We start from the raw sequence: 18,150 nt of genomic DNA on the forward strand, positions 1-18,150 counted from the left end.
TTGACGGTGCCTCACCACACATCCATCAGGGCGCTTTGGGGAGACGTTTTGGGGCGTCGGCGCAGCAGCCTGGGCAGGGTGATGGATGGGTTACATGGCCGTGGCACCGTCACCATGACGAACTCGCCCGACCCCCATCCCCGCCCCCCCCTAAACCGTCCCCCCACGCAGCCCTCTTGTCAGCATCACATGAGTGCATCATGCTAATCAGCCTGTTGCCGGGGACGACCCCTCTCACAACCCTCCTCTTGTGGGGTGGGGGGTGCAGGGAGGCATGCGATCTCATGCTGGGGGAGGGGAGGGGAGGGGTTCGGGGTCCGGGGACTCTGGGAAACGCAAACAAGGGCGTGCAGTAATCAGCTGCTCCATTAATTCAGTGAGAACCACAGCCCTGGGATGCAGTCCCTTCATGGTCCTGTAATGGTCCTGTAATGGTCCTGTAACAGTCCTGTGATGGTCCTGTAACGGTCCTGTGATGGTCCTGTAGCGGTCCTGTAACAGTCCTGTGATGGTCCTGTGATGGTCCTGTGATGGTCCTGTAACGGTCCTGTGATGGTCCTGTAATGGTCCTGTGATGGTCCAATAACAGTCCTGTAATGGTCCTGTGATGGTCCAATAACAGTCCTGTAATGGTTCTGTAACGGTCCTGTAACGGTCCTGTAATGATCCTGTAACGGTCCCATTACGGTCAGAGCCCTAAATCACCCCCTGTTGCTGGTCTGCTGCTGTGGTGTGGCTGTTCTGCTGTTGTGGTGCGGCTGTTCTGCTGTTGTGGTGCGGCTGTTCTGCTGTTGCTGCCGGTGGCGGTAAGATGTTTGTTTCTGTGGCAACCGCAGGCTGGTGGGAGCGGGAGCGGAGCCCTGACAGTTTTGAAAGGAAGCGGCGCGGCTGGCAAGCGCTACGCCGCGAGCAGCGAGCAGCGAGCAGCGAGCAGCGAGCAGCGAGCAGGCATCGACCGCCGCGTCGCCGCTCGGCCGCTTCGTTTTCCAGCGGGTTATTTTTAGCGCGACCCCGGCGGCGCTACCTGCTCTTCGGCGGGCTGTGTGCCGGCGCCTTGGCGGTGTCACTAATCCGTGCGTGAACAGACAACCTCCCCCCCCCAACCCCCCAAGCGGCTCTAAGCCCCAAATTACTCTCCTGCGCTCATTGCTGCTCTCCTGACTCCAGAAGCTGCGAACGATGTCACGACCGAGCGGAGAGAGAAACTCGGAGACGCGTGGCGTCCATTTTGTATCGCAGTTCATGTATCCACCCGTTCGAGAAATAAGAGCACAAATATGTGATTAGAGTGTTCTGAGCTGAACATTCTAATGATGATGTCACAATCACTGCTGGTAACGGAAAGAGGTGGAGTTCTAGAACACTGACTTGGAAAACACTGGAAAATCATTTTTAAAAAACCCTACTCTACTCTTATTCTATTCTATTCTATTCTATGTTTTCTTCTCTTCTTTAATAAATCAAGAGTGTAAAGTTTGATCTCAAATCAGTAGGTAGAGTAATATTAGCTCATATTTTTGGTCCGTTTGGCAGGTCGGATGCAGTTATTTTTCATAAAACCTCCATATGTTTTATGTTAGGGTTAAGGTTTGGCAAGCTGAGGATATAAAGTGTTGACACGGAAAAGGAAAATATGGGGAAAGAAAGAGTATAGCGAGATTTAGTTGTGAGACGTCAGGTCCATCTCAGCCCCAGGAAGGCAGAGAGGATTATGGGTAACGCCATGCTGCAGTGCCACATGTAGCCTACATCCTGCAAAAAATGCATGTGCAACCTTTTTTTTTCCCGGTTCTGGTGGGTTGTGACTTCTTTCAAAGGACCCGGTTTCCGTTCATAAAATAATAAACGCGTAGCAGTGGCCTGTCCTGTGGGACGCCTGCTAGTTCCCCTTCAGCGCAGGTTTTTCTTTTACGCTCGGTTTGACCGCTTCTTCTCGGCTTGGTAACGCGCTCGGTCCGACACCCCCCCTGACTCAGCGGTTGATCGGAGGGCTCTGTGCAGATCAGCCGCTGATCGCTGTCCTTGGGGGCGACATAGCTCAGGAGGTAAGACCGATTGTCTGGCGGGTTGTCAGAGGGTTGCCGGTTCAAACCCCGCCCTGGGCATGTCGAAGTGTCCTTGAGCAAGACACCTAACCCCTAACTGCTCTGGTGAATGAGAGGCATCAATTGTAAAGCGCTTTGGATAAAAGCGCTATATAAATGCAGTCCATTTACCATCTACCATCTTTGGGCTCCAGCAGCTGATTGGTCATCGAGAGCAGCTGCGGTGCGTTTTCTCTCGTCCAATGAGGGCGTGACGACGCCCTTCCTGTTGGCTTTAAGAGAGGCAGGAAGTGGCACATCCCCGTTCATTTTCTCTCTTCATGGCAACATCTTTAATTTAGCTGGGAACTTGGCGCTGGTCTTTTTTTTTTTTTTAGGACTGTCTTGTTGAGTTTTTTGTTTCTTTATTCGTCAGACCCATGGAGGGTAATCTGTAAGAGAACTGGGAAGCCTCGCTGTTTTCCAGGTGTGCTATTTAAAAACGCACCTAGGTGGGAGTCACCTGTGCGTAGAGCGTCTAGCAGACCTGCGCCTGGATAATCATTACCAGTCTGTGTGCTGCCTGCCTCAATGATTACTTAGCCCAGCAGGCTTTATTTATTATTATCATCTTTTTGTTTATTAAAGTTATGCTCTGAAAACTCTCCTATCCACACTATCGCTTTTGTTATTTGCAGTTCAATAGAAAAGATGGTAAATTATAAAGGAAAAGGGAGAAGAAGAAAAAAACGCCCAGTAATTTTGTTTTTCTTTGAAACTGAAGTCATTTGCTCATTGTATATTGAAGAGGCATTTGTTCATTTGTTCATTAGTGTATATGGAAGAGGCATTTTGTTTAATGTGGCATACATTTTATAATGTATAAAGTAAGTTATTCATCTTCTCCTTGTTTTATGTGGTTGGAACTAGTATTTAGATTATATATATATATATATATATATATATATATATATATATTGCATGTTAATGATTTGTTAATTTTATATAGTACTGAGTGTATGAGTTTGCTAATTGAAGTGGTCTCCCCTGATTCTGTTCCTCCACGGTACTCAGACGTACGCGCTGCCCTGGGCATATTTTCATCCTGGTGAATTTGAGGACAGCTATTGGGAAGTGGTCACATCACTCACCATTTAAAAAAATAAAAAATAAAATAAATGTTTTTTTCTTCCAAAGTTATCCCTCAACTTCCATCTGCAGCCAGTAAAAAAAAACAAAAAACGTCTATGGTTTTTTTTTTTTTTTTTTGCCAACTCTCACGCTTGCTGTCATTTCCCATGAAGCCCGGCGGTGTCAGCGCTGGCGATACTGCTGACAAACCGTCTGGCTCGCCGGTCGCCGCTCTAATCCCATTACCCAGAGGTCAGCGGGGCCGCTGCTTCGGCCCGAGAGAGCGTGTGGAAGGGTGCCGCCGCGCTCCTCCGCTGACCAAAAAAATAAAATAAAATAATAAAGTATATATATTTATACGGGAAGCGTTCGGCCAGAGAGTCCACCTCCGGCCGAACCCGCGTCTGCTCGGAAAAAACCGCAGCGGCCGCCGTGATCGGAGAAGATCTCCCGCCGGCCCGTTTAGTGGCCTCTGAGGAGCGGGAGGGAGGGACGGAGGGAGGGACGGAGGGACGGAGGGAGGGAGGGAGGGAGGGAGGGATGGAGGGAGGGAGGGACGGACGGATCCGAGCGGGCGCTCGCCCGGGCTGCTCGTTCCAGAGGAGAGACGCGGGAGGGACAAGCGCCTGGCTCTGTGAACCTGCGCCGTTCGGCGCTGGTGTTTTATGGCGGACTCCGTTTGGGGGGGGGGAGACGGCGCAGCGTACTGTATTTAGGATGGAAGCTGGGACGGGCTGGTACCTCCGAGGTTGTTGGGCTCATGTCCCGGGTGGGCTGTTAGAAAACGGCGTTCTGTTGTGTACGAGGTGCTTTATGAATTATGAATGTTATGGGCGAGCTGGAAATTTGGGGAGAGCTGAAAGGGGAGCTCTTTCTCAGCTCGCTCTGCGGCTGGCAGCTCTGACTCGCAGTTTAGTGCGATTCCCTTTTCCCCGAATCTGCAGTATTTCCTCCGCTCCTCCTCTCGGTCTGGCAGGGCGCACAGCGAACGCTTTGATCAAGAGGAATTCGGCAGATTTGTCTTCATAATCCCCCTGTAGAGACTCTAATATCGCGCTCAGGTGAAACGCGGCAGGCCGCGGGTGCAGGACGTTAATCCAGATTTGCTGCCGTTCCCGTGCGACTCTGGCGCTAACCCCTGAGCAAAGCTTGAGGCCCGTCCCAAACACGAAACTTCCCCCGAATAAAGCGTTCCGCTATTGTTCATTGGGCGGCTGCCCAACCCTGTTCCTGGAGATCTACTGTAGGTCCTCTAGGTTTTCACTCCAAACCCTAAACAAAGCACACCTCATTCAACACCTAGAGATCTCCTTGAACTGCTAATTAGTAGAACCAGGTGTGCCAAATTAGGGTTGAAATGAAAACCTTCAGGATGGTAGATCTCCAAGAACGGGGTTGGGCAGCCCTGCTGTAGAACTAAAATCACTAAATGGAGCATCGCGTAGTTCTGGCAGGCCACGAGAGTCAAGCGCTCCGGCTGAATCAGCTGATGGCTCAGCTGAGTGATGTTCGCCTATCACAGTACATTCACTAACAGGGCGGTCTACTTAAACAGCCTCCCTCTACTCATTTGGCTGCTCCTCCTGCATGCAAGCGCTGCACGTTGCTTCGTAAATCCCCTCCACCACCCCAGCTCCATCCCCATGCGTCAAGAATTTGCATTCTCCATTCCTATGTGTTAAGAATTTGTATTGCTCCATCCCTATGTGTTAAGAAATTGCATTGCTCCATCCCTATGTGTTAAGAACTTGCTTTGCTGCTGGATCTGTTGTGTGTGTACCCCTCTAGGGGGGTTTGGCTGCTGGCCTCCCGGCCTTATCTACGCGGGCTGCGTGGTTGGCGGGAGAGCTCCAGAACAGAGCCATACCGCCAAACATAACTGTATTGCCTTTATTGTCAATAAAGATCTACTTTGATGACAGTGGTCCTGACAGAAATGTTCATAGTGCAGGGGTGTCAAGTCTTATCTGAAAAGAGCTGGTGTGGGTGCTGGTTCTTTTGGCCACTAATTAACTATCAAGGCCTTCAATCAAAAGCTTGATAAGTAGAATCAGGTGTCTTAGCACTGGGCTAAAACGAAAACCTGCACCCTCACTGGATGTCGGATGAGATCGGACACGCCCTGCAGTGAACGCTCAGAGTGGATCATTGATCTGGACTGAGCCGGTTCTTGTATGTTGTCAGACCCCAAATCTCAGGCCTGTCCTCCTCCTCCTGTCTCTAGCCCTCTCTCTCCTCTCCTCCCAGTGACCACGCCTCTCTCTCCTCTCCTCCTGTCTCTAGCCCTCTCTCTCCTCTCCTCCTGTCTCTCTCTCTCTCTCTCCTCTTTGTGACCACGCCTCTCTCTCTCTCCCTCTCTCTCCTCTCCTCCTGGTGACCACGCCTCTCTCACTCTCGCTCCTCTTTGTGACCACGCCTCTCTCTCCCTCTCTCTTCTCCTCCCGGTGACCACGCCTCTCTCTCTCTCTCTCTCTCCAGGTCACGGGCCCCCCCGTGGCGGGGGCGTTCCGGGAGCGGCCGTCCAAACCCACGGCGTTCCGCAAGTTCTACGAGCGCGGAGACTTCCCCATCGCGCTGGAGCACGACACCAAGGGCAACCGCATCGCCTGGAAGGTACCGCCCCGCCCCGCTGTGACCCGCCCCGCCCTGCTCCACCTCACCTCGCCCCGCCCCGCCCGTCTGTGACCCGCCCAGACACACTGCCCGCGGCGGGATCCCTCCTCAGATCAGGCGCCCCGCTCTCTCTCTCTCTCTCTCTCTCTCTCTCCAGGTGCAGACTCTCTGAGAGCTGAATTATACATGCAGATGCTAAAGCGGTCCTGTGGCATTTTAAAAAATGATGACTCGCGGTAGTGCTGGTAGACAGCCCTGCTCAGTGGGGGGGTGGGGGTGGGGGGGAGGAGGTGCGGGCGGTGGGGGCGGGGGGGCAGCGTGTGAAATCGCCTCCGTCATGCGCTACGCCGCACGGCTCTTATGATTATTGATATATCCATTTGCCTCTGATGTCTTCATTACCATTGCCAGGTCGTTATTGTGTCATGTATCAGCCTGTGTGCATGTGTGTGTGTGTGTGTGTGTGGGTGTGGGTGTGTGTGTGTGTCTGTCTCTGCGTGTGTGTGGGTGTGTGTGTGTGTGTGTCTGTCTCTGCGTGTGTGTGGGTGTGTGTGTGTGTGTGTCTGTCTCTGCGTGTGTGTGTGTATGTGTGTGTGTCTGCCTCTGCGTGTGTGGGTGTGTGTGTGTCTGCCGCTGCGTGTGTGTGTGTGTGTGCGTCTGCCTCTGCGTGTGTGGGTGTGTGTGTGTGTGTGTGTGTGTGTATGTGTGTTTCTGTGAGTGTGTGAGCAGCACAGTCTCTGTGGATCCATCTCTTTTAGAAAAGAAGGAAGCGGAGGTTTAGTAAATAGCACCTGCTTCCTTTGGGCTGAGTGAAGGAGCGCTAAGCATGTGTTAGCATGAGCGTGCGGTGCACTACATTTCCCACAGGCCTCAGGGACCCACAGCCTCAGGTCTGTTTGAGAGCCAAATCTGTTCTTCTCTCCTCTACTTTCACATTCCTTTCCTCCCCTCTCCCTCTCTTCTCCTCTTTCTCTCTCTCTCTCTGTCCCCTCCTCTCTTCTCTTCTCTTCTCCTCTCCCCCTCTTCTCCTCTTCCTCTCTCTTTCTGAACCCCCACTCTCTTTTCCTCTCCTCTCCCTCTCTCCTCTCCCTCCTCTCTTCTCCTGTCCTCTCCCTCTCTCTGTCAGTCCTCTCTCAGTCCTCTCCCCTCTTTGTGCAGTAGGGAGCAGCATTGAGTGGCTGTAGGAGTCCGTCATATCCCTGACCGGGACGGGACGGGGGGGCTGTTCTTTTCGTAAGAGAACAGAGTAGGCGCTAAAAACAGTACTTTCACCTGAACGTTATTCTCCCACCTCCTCCCTCTGACCCTGAGGCCCCAACACTTTCAGATTGGTGTGTGCGCACCTGTGTCTGTGCCTGTCTGACTGACTGTGTGTGTGAGTGTGTGTGTTTGTGTGTGTGTGTGTGTGTGTGTGTGCCTGTCTGACTGACTGTGTGTGTGCTCAGGCGTTTATTTGTGCGGTTATATTTCTGTGAGTGTGTGTGTGTATGTGTGTGTGTGTGTGTGTGAGTGTGTGAGTGTGTGTGTGCAGACTGTGAATTTACCAAACCATACGATAGTGTGATGGAGAGAGAGGGAGAGGGAGAGAGGAGTAAATGTCAAGGGTATGAGAAAGGTCACGTTTTAAATCTAATTTCACTTTCCAGGCTGAGAGAGAGAGAGTGTGTGTGTGTGTGTGTGTGTTTGCGGCTGTGTGTGTGTGTGTGTGTGTGTGTGTGTGGGTGTGTGTGTGTAGTTTTCCCTCCCTCACAGCGGGGTTTCCCACTGAATGCTGTGTTCTCTATATCTCCCTCTCTCCTTCTTTCTCTCTACGCCTTTCTATTTCTCCATTTTCTCTTTCTCCCTCTTCTCAACTTCCTCCCTTTCTTACTCACTCACTCTCTCTCCTTTCTCTCAATTATTCTCTTTCTCTCTCAACGTCTTTCTCTGTCCTTGTTTATGAAACTTTGTGTTGGAGATTTTTTTTGCAGAATAATTTAGTTAGCTGTTTTTCTTTTGGGTTGGGGGGGGGGGGGGGGGGGGGCGGGGGGGTAATGAGTCGTCGGTGGGAAAAGGGCTTTTATAAGAGTATCAATGCAAACGGGGTTGCTGCCAAACCCTGTCCCGGGACAATCAATTAATCTGATCAAGCACTTTGGGAAATGGGGAGCGTAAGCGTTCCCTCTGGGGGGTCATCCATCTCCTCGCACTGATTGAATTACTCGCCCAGCCCGGACGGGACGGGGCGGGGAAGGGAGGGGGGCGGGGCGGGGCGGGGCGAGGGGGAAGGCGGTGTCTTACCACAGCCGCAGCGTTGAGAAAAACCGCATCTTGCTTCCTTTTTTTTTCTTTTTTTTTTTTGGTGATCACCCAGCTGTCGGCGTTCGCTCCGTCGTGGCCGCCCCGCGCGGGCGGGTCAGCGATTCCGCGGTCACCGTGGCGATCGTGATGGCGGTCATCGTGGCGATGGTGATGGCGGTCACCGTGGCGATCGTGATGGCGGTCACCGTGGCGATCGTATCTCGCCGCCGCGCAGATTGTTTTTTTTAGGAGTTAATCCCGAGCCCCGTCTGGGCGTGACCTACGGCTGTTCGTCACCCCAGAGGAGGCCCGCGGGCGTAAGGACGAAAGCACGCGAGTAATCGCTTAACGAAACGTCGGGGAGGGAGGAGGGGGCAGGGGGGAGGGTGGATTTCACGTTGGTTTTGGTTTTTTTGGAAGGGGAGTTTTAGCTTTCTTTTTCCTTTTTAATTCAGTTTTTTTTTTATTTCTGTTGTGCGTCGTCTCTAAAGACCGTCCGTTGGTCTGTTACTGGAGAATTGAAAGAGACTTTAAAAGTTTAAAACGTCTCTCTTTCTCTTTCTCTCTCCTCGTAAAGTTCGGTTTCGGGACGGCCTGTTTCTGGTGAGAAGGTGATGTCATCGTGGCGCACTGGGGCCGCGCCCTTTGCTTGCGGGCGGAGGGCTGGCCCCTGTGGTCTGACGGGGTGTTGGTGAGCACTCTGAGGGGGTTTCAGGGCTGCAGTGTGAGAGAGTGAGTGAGTGAGATACTCATACATAAATATGTACACTTACTGATGCTTTCCATACACATTTAAAAAATTCTATTTTAAATTCTAATTCTCTCTTCCTCCCTCTCTCTCTCTGTCTCTCTCTCTCCTTCCCTCTCTCTTTCTATCTCTCTCTCTCTCTGTCTGACAGTAGAAACTGTTCCTTCCTGCTGCCATGTCTGAGTGAGTCTTTGATGGGTGGGGCGGGAGTCTCCATGGAGACTGTATGAACTGACAGATTAAAAGTGGAGTTAACCATGTGCACCCACTCGCTGGGAACTTTGCACCCTGGGGGATGGAGTTTTTTCTGACGGGGCGGGGGGGGATGAGAGGAGAATGCAAAAAGACCCTTGGGCCTTTCTGGAGAAAAGGCTAGAGGGAGGAGGGGGGGTATAAATTGCGAACTTCTGACACGGGCGTGAAAACGGCAACAAACAAACAAACGCTAAAATGAAGAGAGTGTACGAGACAAATCTGCGATGGCCAGGGCTGCCATGGTGACACAGGGGGCGGGGCCCGGCCCATCCCAAGCCGCTCTCTCTCTGGGATTCATCGCCACCATGAAACCACCACACCACCCGTATCGCCACCACCCCCCCCCCCCCCCTCCCCCCACCCCCACCCTGTTACCGGCCAGGAAACCAGTCCAGCTTAGGCACGTTGGTTGACTGCTTGTAGCTTCGCTGGATCAAAGCCCTGCCCTCAAACCACAGAAAGAGAGCGACAGGGAGATGAAGAAGGAGAGAGAAACAGACAGGAAGTACAGAGGGAGGGAGAGAGGGAGGGAGGGAGGACAGTAGGAATAGTGCCCGTGGTGACAGGGCTTTAGAAGTGTGATTAACACAGACACGGCTCTTGTTGAGTTTATGCGTAACCTCGGCACTGCCCAGAATAAACAGGACGTTCCTCTTTGTTGCGCGTCAAAGGTCAAAGATGGATTAAAAAAGAAAGAGAGAGAAGAAGAGCAGCTTTCAGAGAGAGTTGGAGAGAAAGGGATGAAAATCAAGTCGAGATTTCTCGGATTCTCGCACAGTGGACCATATCTGAACGTGTGTGAGTGCGTGAATGTGTGTGAGTGTCAGAGTGCATGTGAGCGTGTACGTGTATGTGAGAGTGTGCCTGTGTATGTTTGTGTGCGTGTGTGTGGGAGTGTGGGTGGGTGTGTGTGTGTTTGTGTGTGTGAGTGTGTGTGTATGTGTATGTGAGAGTGTGGATGTGTGTGTGAGTGTGTGTGAGTATGAGCGTGAGCGTGTGCGTGTGAGTGTGAGTGTGTGTGTGTGTGTGTGAGTGTGTGTGGATGTGTGTGAGTGTGTGTGAGTGTGTGTGAGTGTGTGTGCGTGTGCGTGTGTGTGTGTGTGTGTGTGAGAGTGCGTGTGAGTGTGTGAGTGTGTGTGTGTGTGTGAGTGTGTGCGTGTGTGTGTGTGAGAGTGCGTGTGCGTGTGTGTGTGTGTGTGCGTGTGTGTGTGTGTGTGTGTGAGAGTGCGTGTGCGTGTATAAATCTCCTTCCTGAGTTGCAGGGCTCTGCAGCCCCGCCCCCTGCAGGGCAGAGGTATATTGATTGGCGTTCTCTGAGCCAGCGGCTCTGACTCCAAATGGACCCTTTAATTAACTAAATGGACCCGACTGCAGCTGCGAGCTCATCAGCTCACAGCGGGCCCTCGCCGTCCCCACCCCCCAAATATCAGACCGCGCACGCAGGAGGAGCGTTCGGGGGCTAGGGAGGGGAGGGGGGAGCAATTTTACAAAGTCTGAAACACCCCCTCCACCCCCCTCCACCCCTCCCACACACTTTTACTCTGTCCTTTTCTGGACGTGTGCCAATCCATCGCCCGCCCGGGGGGAATGGAAGCTTGCGCCTGCCTCGTTGTTTTTTTCTTCTCTTCTCCTGCGCTATCTCTGTCTTTCTCCCCCCGTCCCCCCCCCCGTTCCTCCTCTCCTCCCTTTCACTCATCCTCTCTGTCGAAGGTTAATTGGTTTGGAAATGATTCGATTCATTCCAGACACTAATGCCGTTATCGTGCTTTTGTTATTAAAAAGAAAAAAAGAGAAAAGCTACTGCACACGTGCACTTAAGCCTGATTTAAAATACCGCCACAAAAAAAAGAAAAGAAAAGAAGAAGAAATCCAATTTAATCTACCGCGGCTGTTTTTTTTTTTCTTCTTCTTTTTCTTTCTTGTTCTTTTGTTTTTCCCCCCCTCCTCCGCCGTCCTCCCCACCCCCCCACCCCCACCCCCACCCCCACCCTCCTCCTCCCTCAGCCAAGCCTTCCTGTCCCCTGAATGCCTTTCCCTTAAATTATGGCGGAATTTCATTACCTTGAAAGCTTTTCTCCAGACCCCCCCCCCCAGTGTGCGGCCGCTCCCCGCGTCTCTCTCGCACCCTCAAGGTCGGCGCGGGGGGGATTTACGGGCGCGGGCGGGGTCTGTGTGATTAATGCGCCGTGCGGAGGAGGCGGGAATCTCGCGGCCCGCTCGCCGCGGCGGTAAAGATCTCGGGGCGTGCGGGAGAGCGGCGGGAACAATGCCCTTGTTGTGGATTTGGGGTTGGTGGGGGGGTTGGAGGCATTCATATTCAAATGGAGTTAGCGCTGTGAGTCCTTTCTTCGCCGCGGCCCTGGAGGTGCTCCTCTGTCAGGCTTTTTTTAAGGAGTTCTTCCGCCCCGCCGGCTCGGTGCTGCGCCTCCTCCTCGCTCGGCGGGAGTCTCGGGAGGGGGGGGGGGGGGCGGAGTCGATTGGCTGAGAGGGCGAGAGCATGCCGTTGGCAGCCGTTGCGTGCTTCGCTTGGGGACGGCGTCTAGCGAGCGCGCTCGGAGAAAAGCGAGGCCTCGGGTTCGACAGCAGGAGGGCCGCGGTGCGTTCCGCTCTGAAGTTTCTCTCGGTGACACGCAGGCCAGGGAGGAGGCCCTTCAGAGGCCCATGACCATCACAGACCTCCGCTCAGGAGCACAGCGCCAAGTCTGCAGTGTCTTGGAAAGAAGGGTACCGAAGAGTGTGTATGTGTGTGTGTGAGTGTGTGAGTTTGTGAGTGTGTGTGTGTGTGTGAGTGTGTGAGAGTGTGTGTGTGCGTTTGTGTGAATGTGTGAGAGTGTGTGTGTGTGCATGCATGCCCGTATGTGTGTGTGTGAGTGTGTGTGTGTGTGTGCGTCTGTTGGTGTGTGCATGCCTGTGTGTCTGTACGTGTGTGTGCATTAGCATTCTGATTGGTGCTGAATTCCCAGCCCTGTAATAGGGCTGAGCGTCAGTGTGTTTGGGGGAGAGCGCTGTCGGGCAGTCAAATGTCACTTAAGGGGGCGGCGGCTCAATGAAGTCAGTTATCTGTCTCTGGAGGGTTAGCGATCTGCACCGGCCCCCCAGGGACACTCTTCAAGGGGGGGGGGGGTGGCTGCCAGTCAGCGCAGTATGTGTGTGTGTGTGTGTGTGCGCGCCCGAACAGCCTCACGCTCTGATTGGTCGCCAGGGCTATGGCTGAGGAACACTGACCCCTGTAATCAGAAACTGGCTGATATTTTATTCTCAACCGAACTATCCTGGCAAAAAAAAAGGGTGAAACAAAAAAAAAGAAATAAACTGTCCCATGTGAACTGTCTGACACCCTCAGAACTGTCTGACCCCTACCCTTCACCAGAGAGAGAGAGGGAGGGGGGCGAGAGGGAGGGGGTAAGAGACAAAATGGGTGAAAAGTGTAAATGGAGTAGTGGGATTGACAGTAAGGGTGTAAGAGTGGAGCAAGGGAAGGAAAAGAGAGAGGGAGAGAAAGAAGGAGGCGAGGTGAGAGAGGGGGAGAGAGGGGGTTGAGAGGGAGAGAGAGGGAGGGGGTGAGAGAGGGAGGGAGAAGGGAAGAAAGAGAGGTAGAGAGAGGGAGAGAGAGAAGGGGGGTGAGATAGAGAAGGGGTGAGAAGTGTAAATGGAGTAGTGGGAATGACAGTAAGGTTGGAGCAAGGGAAGGAAAAGAGAGAGGGAGAGATAAAGCCGCAGAGAGAAAGAGTCAGTGTGTGCGTGTGAAAGAGTGTGTGAAAGAGTGTGTGTGTGTGTGAAAGAGCGTGGTGATAGTAAGTGTGATAGATAGATAGTGCTTTTGAAGTTAAGTGGGAGAGTCAGAGAATGAAGGGAAATGGGGGCGGGGGGAAGAAAGGAAGCAGATAGCAGACAGATAGGAAGCTGTGATAGAAATAGTTCTAATGACAGAGTGCCTATTGGATGTGCTTTTAAGGGGTAATTAGGAGAGAAAGGGAGGGGGAAAGGACAGCGAGAGGCAGAGAGAGAGAGAGAGGGAGAGATAGAGAGGGGGGAGAGAGAGAGAGAAAGAACGATAGAGAGAGAGAGACGGTGAAAGAGGGAGGAATGAGGGGTGAGGTAATCTCTCGTTCCCCTGGAGGACGAGCAGTCTTTTCGGATGTCACCCTGCTCGTTGTCCTGCCGTTGACTCTCCTGTAGTGAGCGAGTTTTTAAATCTGTCTGGATTTAGCAGCCTGGACTCCATTAGCCACACGCTGGGGCTGACACACCTCTCAACACACCTGCGCCGGCCCCGGGTTACCATCGCCGCTGCCGCTTTACGTTACCATGCCGCCCGTCGCCAGGCAACACTGCAAAAACTCCCAGGGTGAAATCAACTGAAATAGAGTCCCCTTTTTTCCTCCAAAACTGTACATACCATAATTATCATCCCTGCCGGAGATGGTATAAACTCTGTCAGTTTTTTTTACCTGACGCCTTCACCTCCAAACAGTACGCATCGTCCCGACTGGAGGTCGTGTCAGCTCGGTTTCTGAGTTGATTTAACTCCTGAGAGAGCTGGGGAAGAACCCTCACCAAAAGATACGCTATCACGCAGGGGAGAGAAAGTCACCTGACTCTCTCATTATATATGAAACGATGGATCAAGCCCCCTACCGTGAACTCTCACTGCCTGCCGTGTTGAGTTTGTCTTAATGTGAGAAGGGTTTGGTTAGCAACGGAAGTCTCCAAAACTGTACTGGCTTTCGACGGGTCACAGAGTTCGGGAAGTTTGGCTAACGGAAATGGGCGTTAACGTAAGGGGGCTAGTACTTTCAGTGTTGTGAGTGTAGAGTCAGTGTGGTGCTCGGTGCCTCATCCTGCTAAGGCTCTGTCCTTGTGCACAACTGGGCCCCCACGCGGTCCGGGATCGAATCCGGACGGTCGGCCAGGGTCCGCGTCTCCTCGCTGTCCCCGCTGGTCTGGCGGGCGTGGAGGGTCTTCCTCAGACTCACGTCTGTGCAGACAGAGCTCGGCTCGCTGGCTGCGTTGGGAACGAGGGCGGCTGGTCGTTTGGAGGAGAATGTGGGCTCGTCCGCTCTCTCAGAAGAGAGGGTTCCAGAAGGCTCCTCTGTGTCTCCACAGAGGAACCCTATCTACAGTAAAATGGTAAATGGACTGCATTTATATAGCGCTTTTATCCAAAGCGCTTTACAATTGATGCCTCTCATTCGCCCATTCACACACACACACACACACACACCAACGGTAAAAGGCTACCATGCAAGGTACCGATCAGCTCATTGGGAGCAACTGGGGGTCAGGTGTGTTGCTCAGGGACACTTTGACACGCCCAGGGCGGGGATCGAACCGGCAACCCTCCGACTGCCAGACATCAACTCTTACCTCCTTAGCTATGTCGCCCCCAAACAGTAGTCCGAGGGTTCTTTGTCAGGCAAAACGGGTCGATCTGGGAGCTCTAAAACTTTTCACACCTGCCACAGTGGGTTTCATAAAAAGGGTTCCTCTTTGAAGACAAGCCAAAAAAAAAAAAAACCCTTATAGAGCCCTTTTTCTCTCAGTGCGCACTCTCTCACATGGGCTGTGGACAGTGACGCATGGGCCTAGCTGCGCGCCGCCGAGCGCTAAAGAGACAACGCGGACCCGATTGTGATTTATCTGCCGCTACACCTGCGGCAGCACAGAGCGCCTCTTACTCACCCCGCAGCGCTAACCGCGCTGGATTTGGGCCCGCGGACGGGGGGGGGGGGGAATCTCCCGTCGGCGGGTGAAATATCGCACCTCGGTAATACCGCTAACCGAGCGCATGAAACGCCGCGCGCGTTCTCCGGATGCTGGAAGCGTACGTTTAAAAAAAAAAAAAGAAGAAAAAAACACGCCTTGGGTACTTTTTTATTAAATGTAAGGCAGTGTGCGGGGTGGGGGTGGAGGTGGGGGGGGGGGGTAATGGATTAGGGAGGCGCTTTCGGGCGCCCCCGCGACTCCAGCCCGCGGTATTGCTCTGACCCAGGCGCGGCGCGACGCGGTCGCTAAGTCTGACTTATTACACGGGTGAGGCTCGGCTTCACCTCATCAGACAGCGTGCGGAGGGCTGCCCGGGCGTCTCCGTCAGCTCCCAGAAACGCTGAGGAGGTGCATTTTCATTTATTTATTATTATTTTTTTATATATAAATCCAAGAGCTCAGCATTTTTTCCCCTCCTCCTCCTCCTCCTTCTTCTCGTTCTTTCCTTGTCGTCCGTTCGCGCCTTCCTGGGAGAGAGCCTTCCCCAGGCCGCGGAGGTGGCGGTTGCGGACGGGGGGTGGGGGGCTGTCGGGGGGGACGGCGGTTTTTCTGCATCGTTTCTCATCGGCGATTATCAGCCGCTTCGCTGGAAACCCGCGGTTACCGAGTCGATGACTTGGAAAAAAGAAAAGAAAAAGAAAACGCCAGAAAAGCAAAGAAAGAAAGAGAAGGATGAGGAAAATGGGGGTGGGGGGGGGGGGGGGGCAGGGTACGGGCGAGGGCGCAGAGAGGTGATTAAGCGGCCTTTTCGGATGCACCAGCGAGCAGCGAATGGGCAGCTCTGTAATCTCAGGGGGCCGGTCTCAGTTACCCTAATGAGGCGGACTGGCTGACTGGCTCAGCGGAAACGGCGGGATGAGCGCGCGTGCCAGGGTTGGGAGGCGGGGCCACGGGGGGGTTAAACTGGGCACGCTCCTGCCGTAACGCGGGGGAGTCCGCCCCCCCCAGCCGGCTGACGCGCCGAGAACTCCTGACGGACACGGGCTTCGCGACTGGACACAAGGGACTATCCCCCCGGCCTCCCAACTAAACCCTCTGAAAGAGACTAACCCCCACCTACCAACTGAACCCTCTGAAAGAGACTAACCCATTAACTACTGACTAAATCCTCTGAAAGAGACTAACCCCCACCTACCAACTGAACCCTCTGAAAGAGACTAACCCCCACCTACCAACTGAACCCTTTAAAAGTGACTAACCCCCCAACAACTGACTAAACCCTTTAATAGAGACTAACCCTCCACCTACCAACCAAACCCTCTGAACGTGACTAACCCCCCAACTATGGACTACACCCTCTGAAACAGACAAACCCCCACATGCTGACTAATCCCTGGGCTCAGGGGGGGTAATTTCTGTGGATGGATACGGTGGCAGCAGCACGGTCGCAGGCCCGGGCCACTCTGTCTGCGCAGATCAGTTTAGCCCCCCCCCGAGCGTTCTCAAATATTCGCTCAGCAAATTCTCACGTCTTCGTCTCGCGAAATATTCCAAAGCTGATCAGCTGAGCCGTCAAGGCGGAACAGTCCAGCAGCGCCGCGGCGACGAGGCCGACCGGCGAACGACCTCCGACCCCCGCCGTGCCGTTCGCCCGAGCGCGGCGACCCGCCCCTGCGGCGCAGAAACGACTCTGCTCGGCCGGGCATCGAGCGTCCCCATCGATCCCGCCTTTCCGCAGCCTCGGCTGGAGCCCGGCTCCCTAAAGAGGCGGAGTCTTTATATAGCCCCGATAAAGACGTCCCGCGGCGGCCTGTTCCCCCCGGGGGGGCGCTCTCTCCCCACGTCCCCAAAGCGTTCCGCCAACTCCTCCTGACCGCCATCGGCGAAACGTTCGTTTTAAAAGACGCGTTTTCTTTTTTTTTTCGTTGTTGTTGTTGTAAGGTAATACACAGCTGCCCCGAAGCTGTCCTGTCTCATGCGCTATCTGATATAAGGCATCCCATCAGCCCCTGCTCTGACAGAGCGAGAGCAGCTGGCCCACAAAGGAGGGCATTGTGAAGGCCGCCCATCAATGTCACCCCCACCCCCCCACCACCCACAGCCCCCCTCCCCCCCCTTATCTCCTGTGTCGCCTGACATTCCATCGCCATGACGACACCGCGGCACCCGCTAAGCGCCGCGCCCGCCCCCCCCGAAGGCCAGGGACATGATGTCAGCGCCCGCCGCGGCCCCCGCCGCGATACACAGATGTGTTCTTCTGCCGTCAGTCCCCCGGAACAAGATGGCCGCCGCGCCCCATTCAGACTCGCGAGCCCGGGGAGCCTGCTGCCGGGGAGGGAGGGGGGGGCGTTTGATTTGTGACCGCCATTGTTCCGCACCGTTCGCCGTTTTTTTTTCTCGGGAATGACAGAGGGGCGACTCGTCCCGGCTGAGGGATGTTGGGTAGCTGTGGCGTCCGAAAAGGTCTTCCTCTCCTTTCCCGTCACTCCAGGGTCCCGTTTTACAAGAGGGACGGCAGCCCGCGAAAAAGTGTCGTTTCTGTCCTGCTCTGGCAATCTGCTAACCGCTAACAGCTAACGGCTATTGATGCAACTGCCCGTCCAGCCGTGTCCACTGTTGACCGGATGACATGGTGCCTCGCCAGCTGGCTAACAGCACAACCTGCATCTTGTTCTGACAACGGCACTTCTGCGCAAGATAGTTTCACGGCATTGATTAGGCAAAAGTCGTTACAGCAAACGAAAATATTTTTACCGTCAGCTCTTTGACATTAGCCACATAGCTGGGACTGAATTAATATCAGCTCGACGCTAACGTCACACCCTTTATCATCGAATGTAGTTCCACGATGCATTTTTAGCATTTAGACTAATCTCAGCGCGCCATCTTCAGGTGTAGTCTCTGACAGGTTTATTGTTAACTGTCTTTGCGGGGCTGTTGATTTTGACGATTTCCAGCTGCCGCCGCCGCCGCCGCCACCGCCGCCGTCCGTTACGCGCGTAAAAACATCACTGAACACTTTCAGCGGAGCGAAACCGAAAAGAGCGCGTCGCGCGGGGTGGGCTGCGTTCAGCGCCTCCGCGAACTCGAGCGTTCGGCCGAGCGGCCCTGCCCCGCCCCGCCCCGCCCCGACGCCGCGTAACCAGGAAGTCACCGGAGCGGTGCCATGTTCGGCCGCCGAGGTTTCGGACGGCGGGTCCTTTAAACAGCGCCGGCTCGGCGCGTGCCGTTGCTCCCCGCGCTCCTTCCTCAGGACGACAGGGAGCCGCGGAGAGCGCGGAGAGCGCGGCGACGTCTCCCCCCCGACCCCCCCGCCCCTCCAGCCGGAAAACCGCTGCGAAAAGAAAACGATAAATAAATAAATAAATAAATAAATAAACGCGCGGCGCTCGT

General features: G+C 54.0%; 1 protein-coding gene across 1 annotated transcript in view; it reads left to right on the top strand.

Annotated features, from left to right (window-relative positions):
- The window catches only part of pacrg (PARK2 co-regulated), a 30,686-nt gene extending 22,297 nt beyond the window's left edge, over nucleotides 1-8,389 (top strand). The window contains exons 2-5 of the mRNA XM_035425634.1: nucleotides 5,634-5,768; nucleotides 6,930-6,948; nucleotides 8,122-8,264; nucleotides 8,351-8,389. Coding sequence (XP_035281525.1) covers nucleotides 5,634-5,768; nucleotides 6,930-6,948; nucleotides 8,122-8,264; nucleotides 8,351-8,389 — 336 coding nt within the window. The remainder of the gene's footprint in view (nucleotides 1-5,633; nucleotides 5,769-6,929; nucleotides 6,949-8,121; nucleotides 8,265-8,350) is intronic.
- The last annotated feature ends 9,761 nt before the right edge of the window (nucleotides 8,390-18,150 follow it).

Source organism: Anguilla anguilla, chromosome 1 (assembly GCF_013347855.1).
Source record: "Anguilla anguilla isolate fAngAng1 chromosome 1, fAngAng1.pri, whole genome shotgun sequence".
NCBI lineage: Eukaryota > Metazoa > Chordata > Actinopteri > Anguilliformes > Anguillidae > Anguilla > Anguilla anguilla.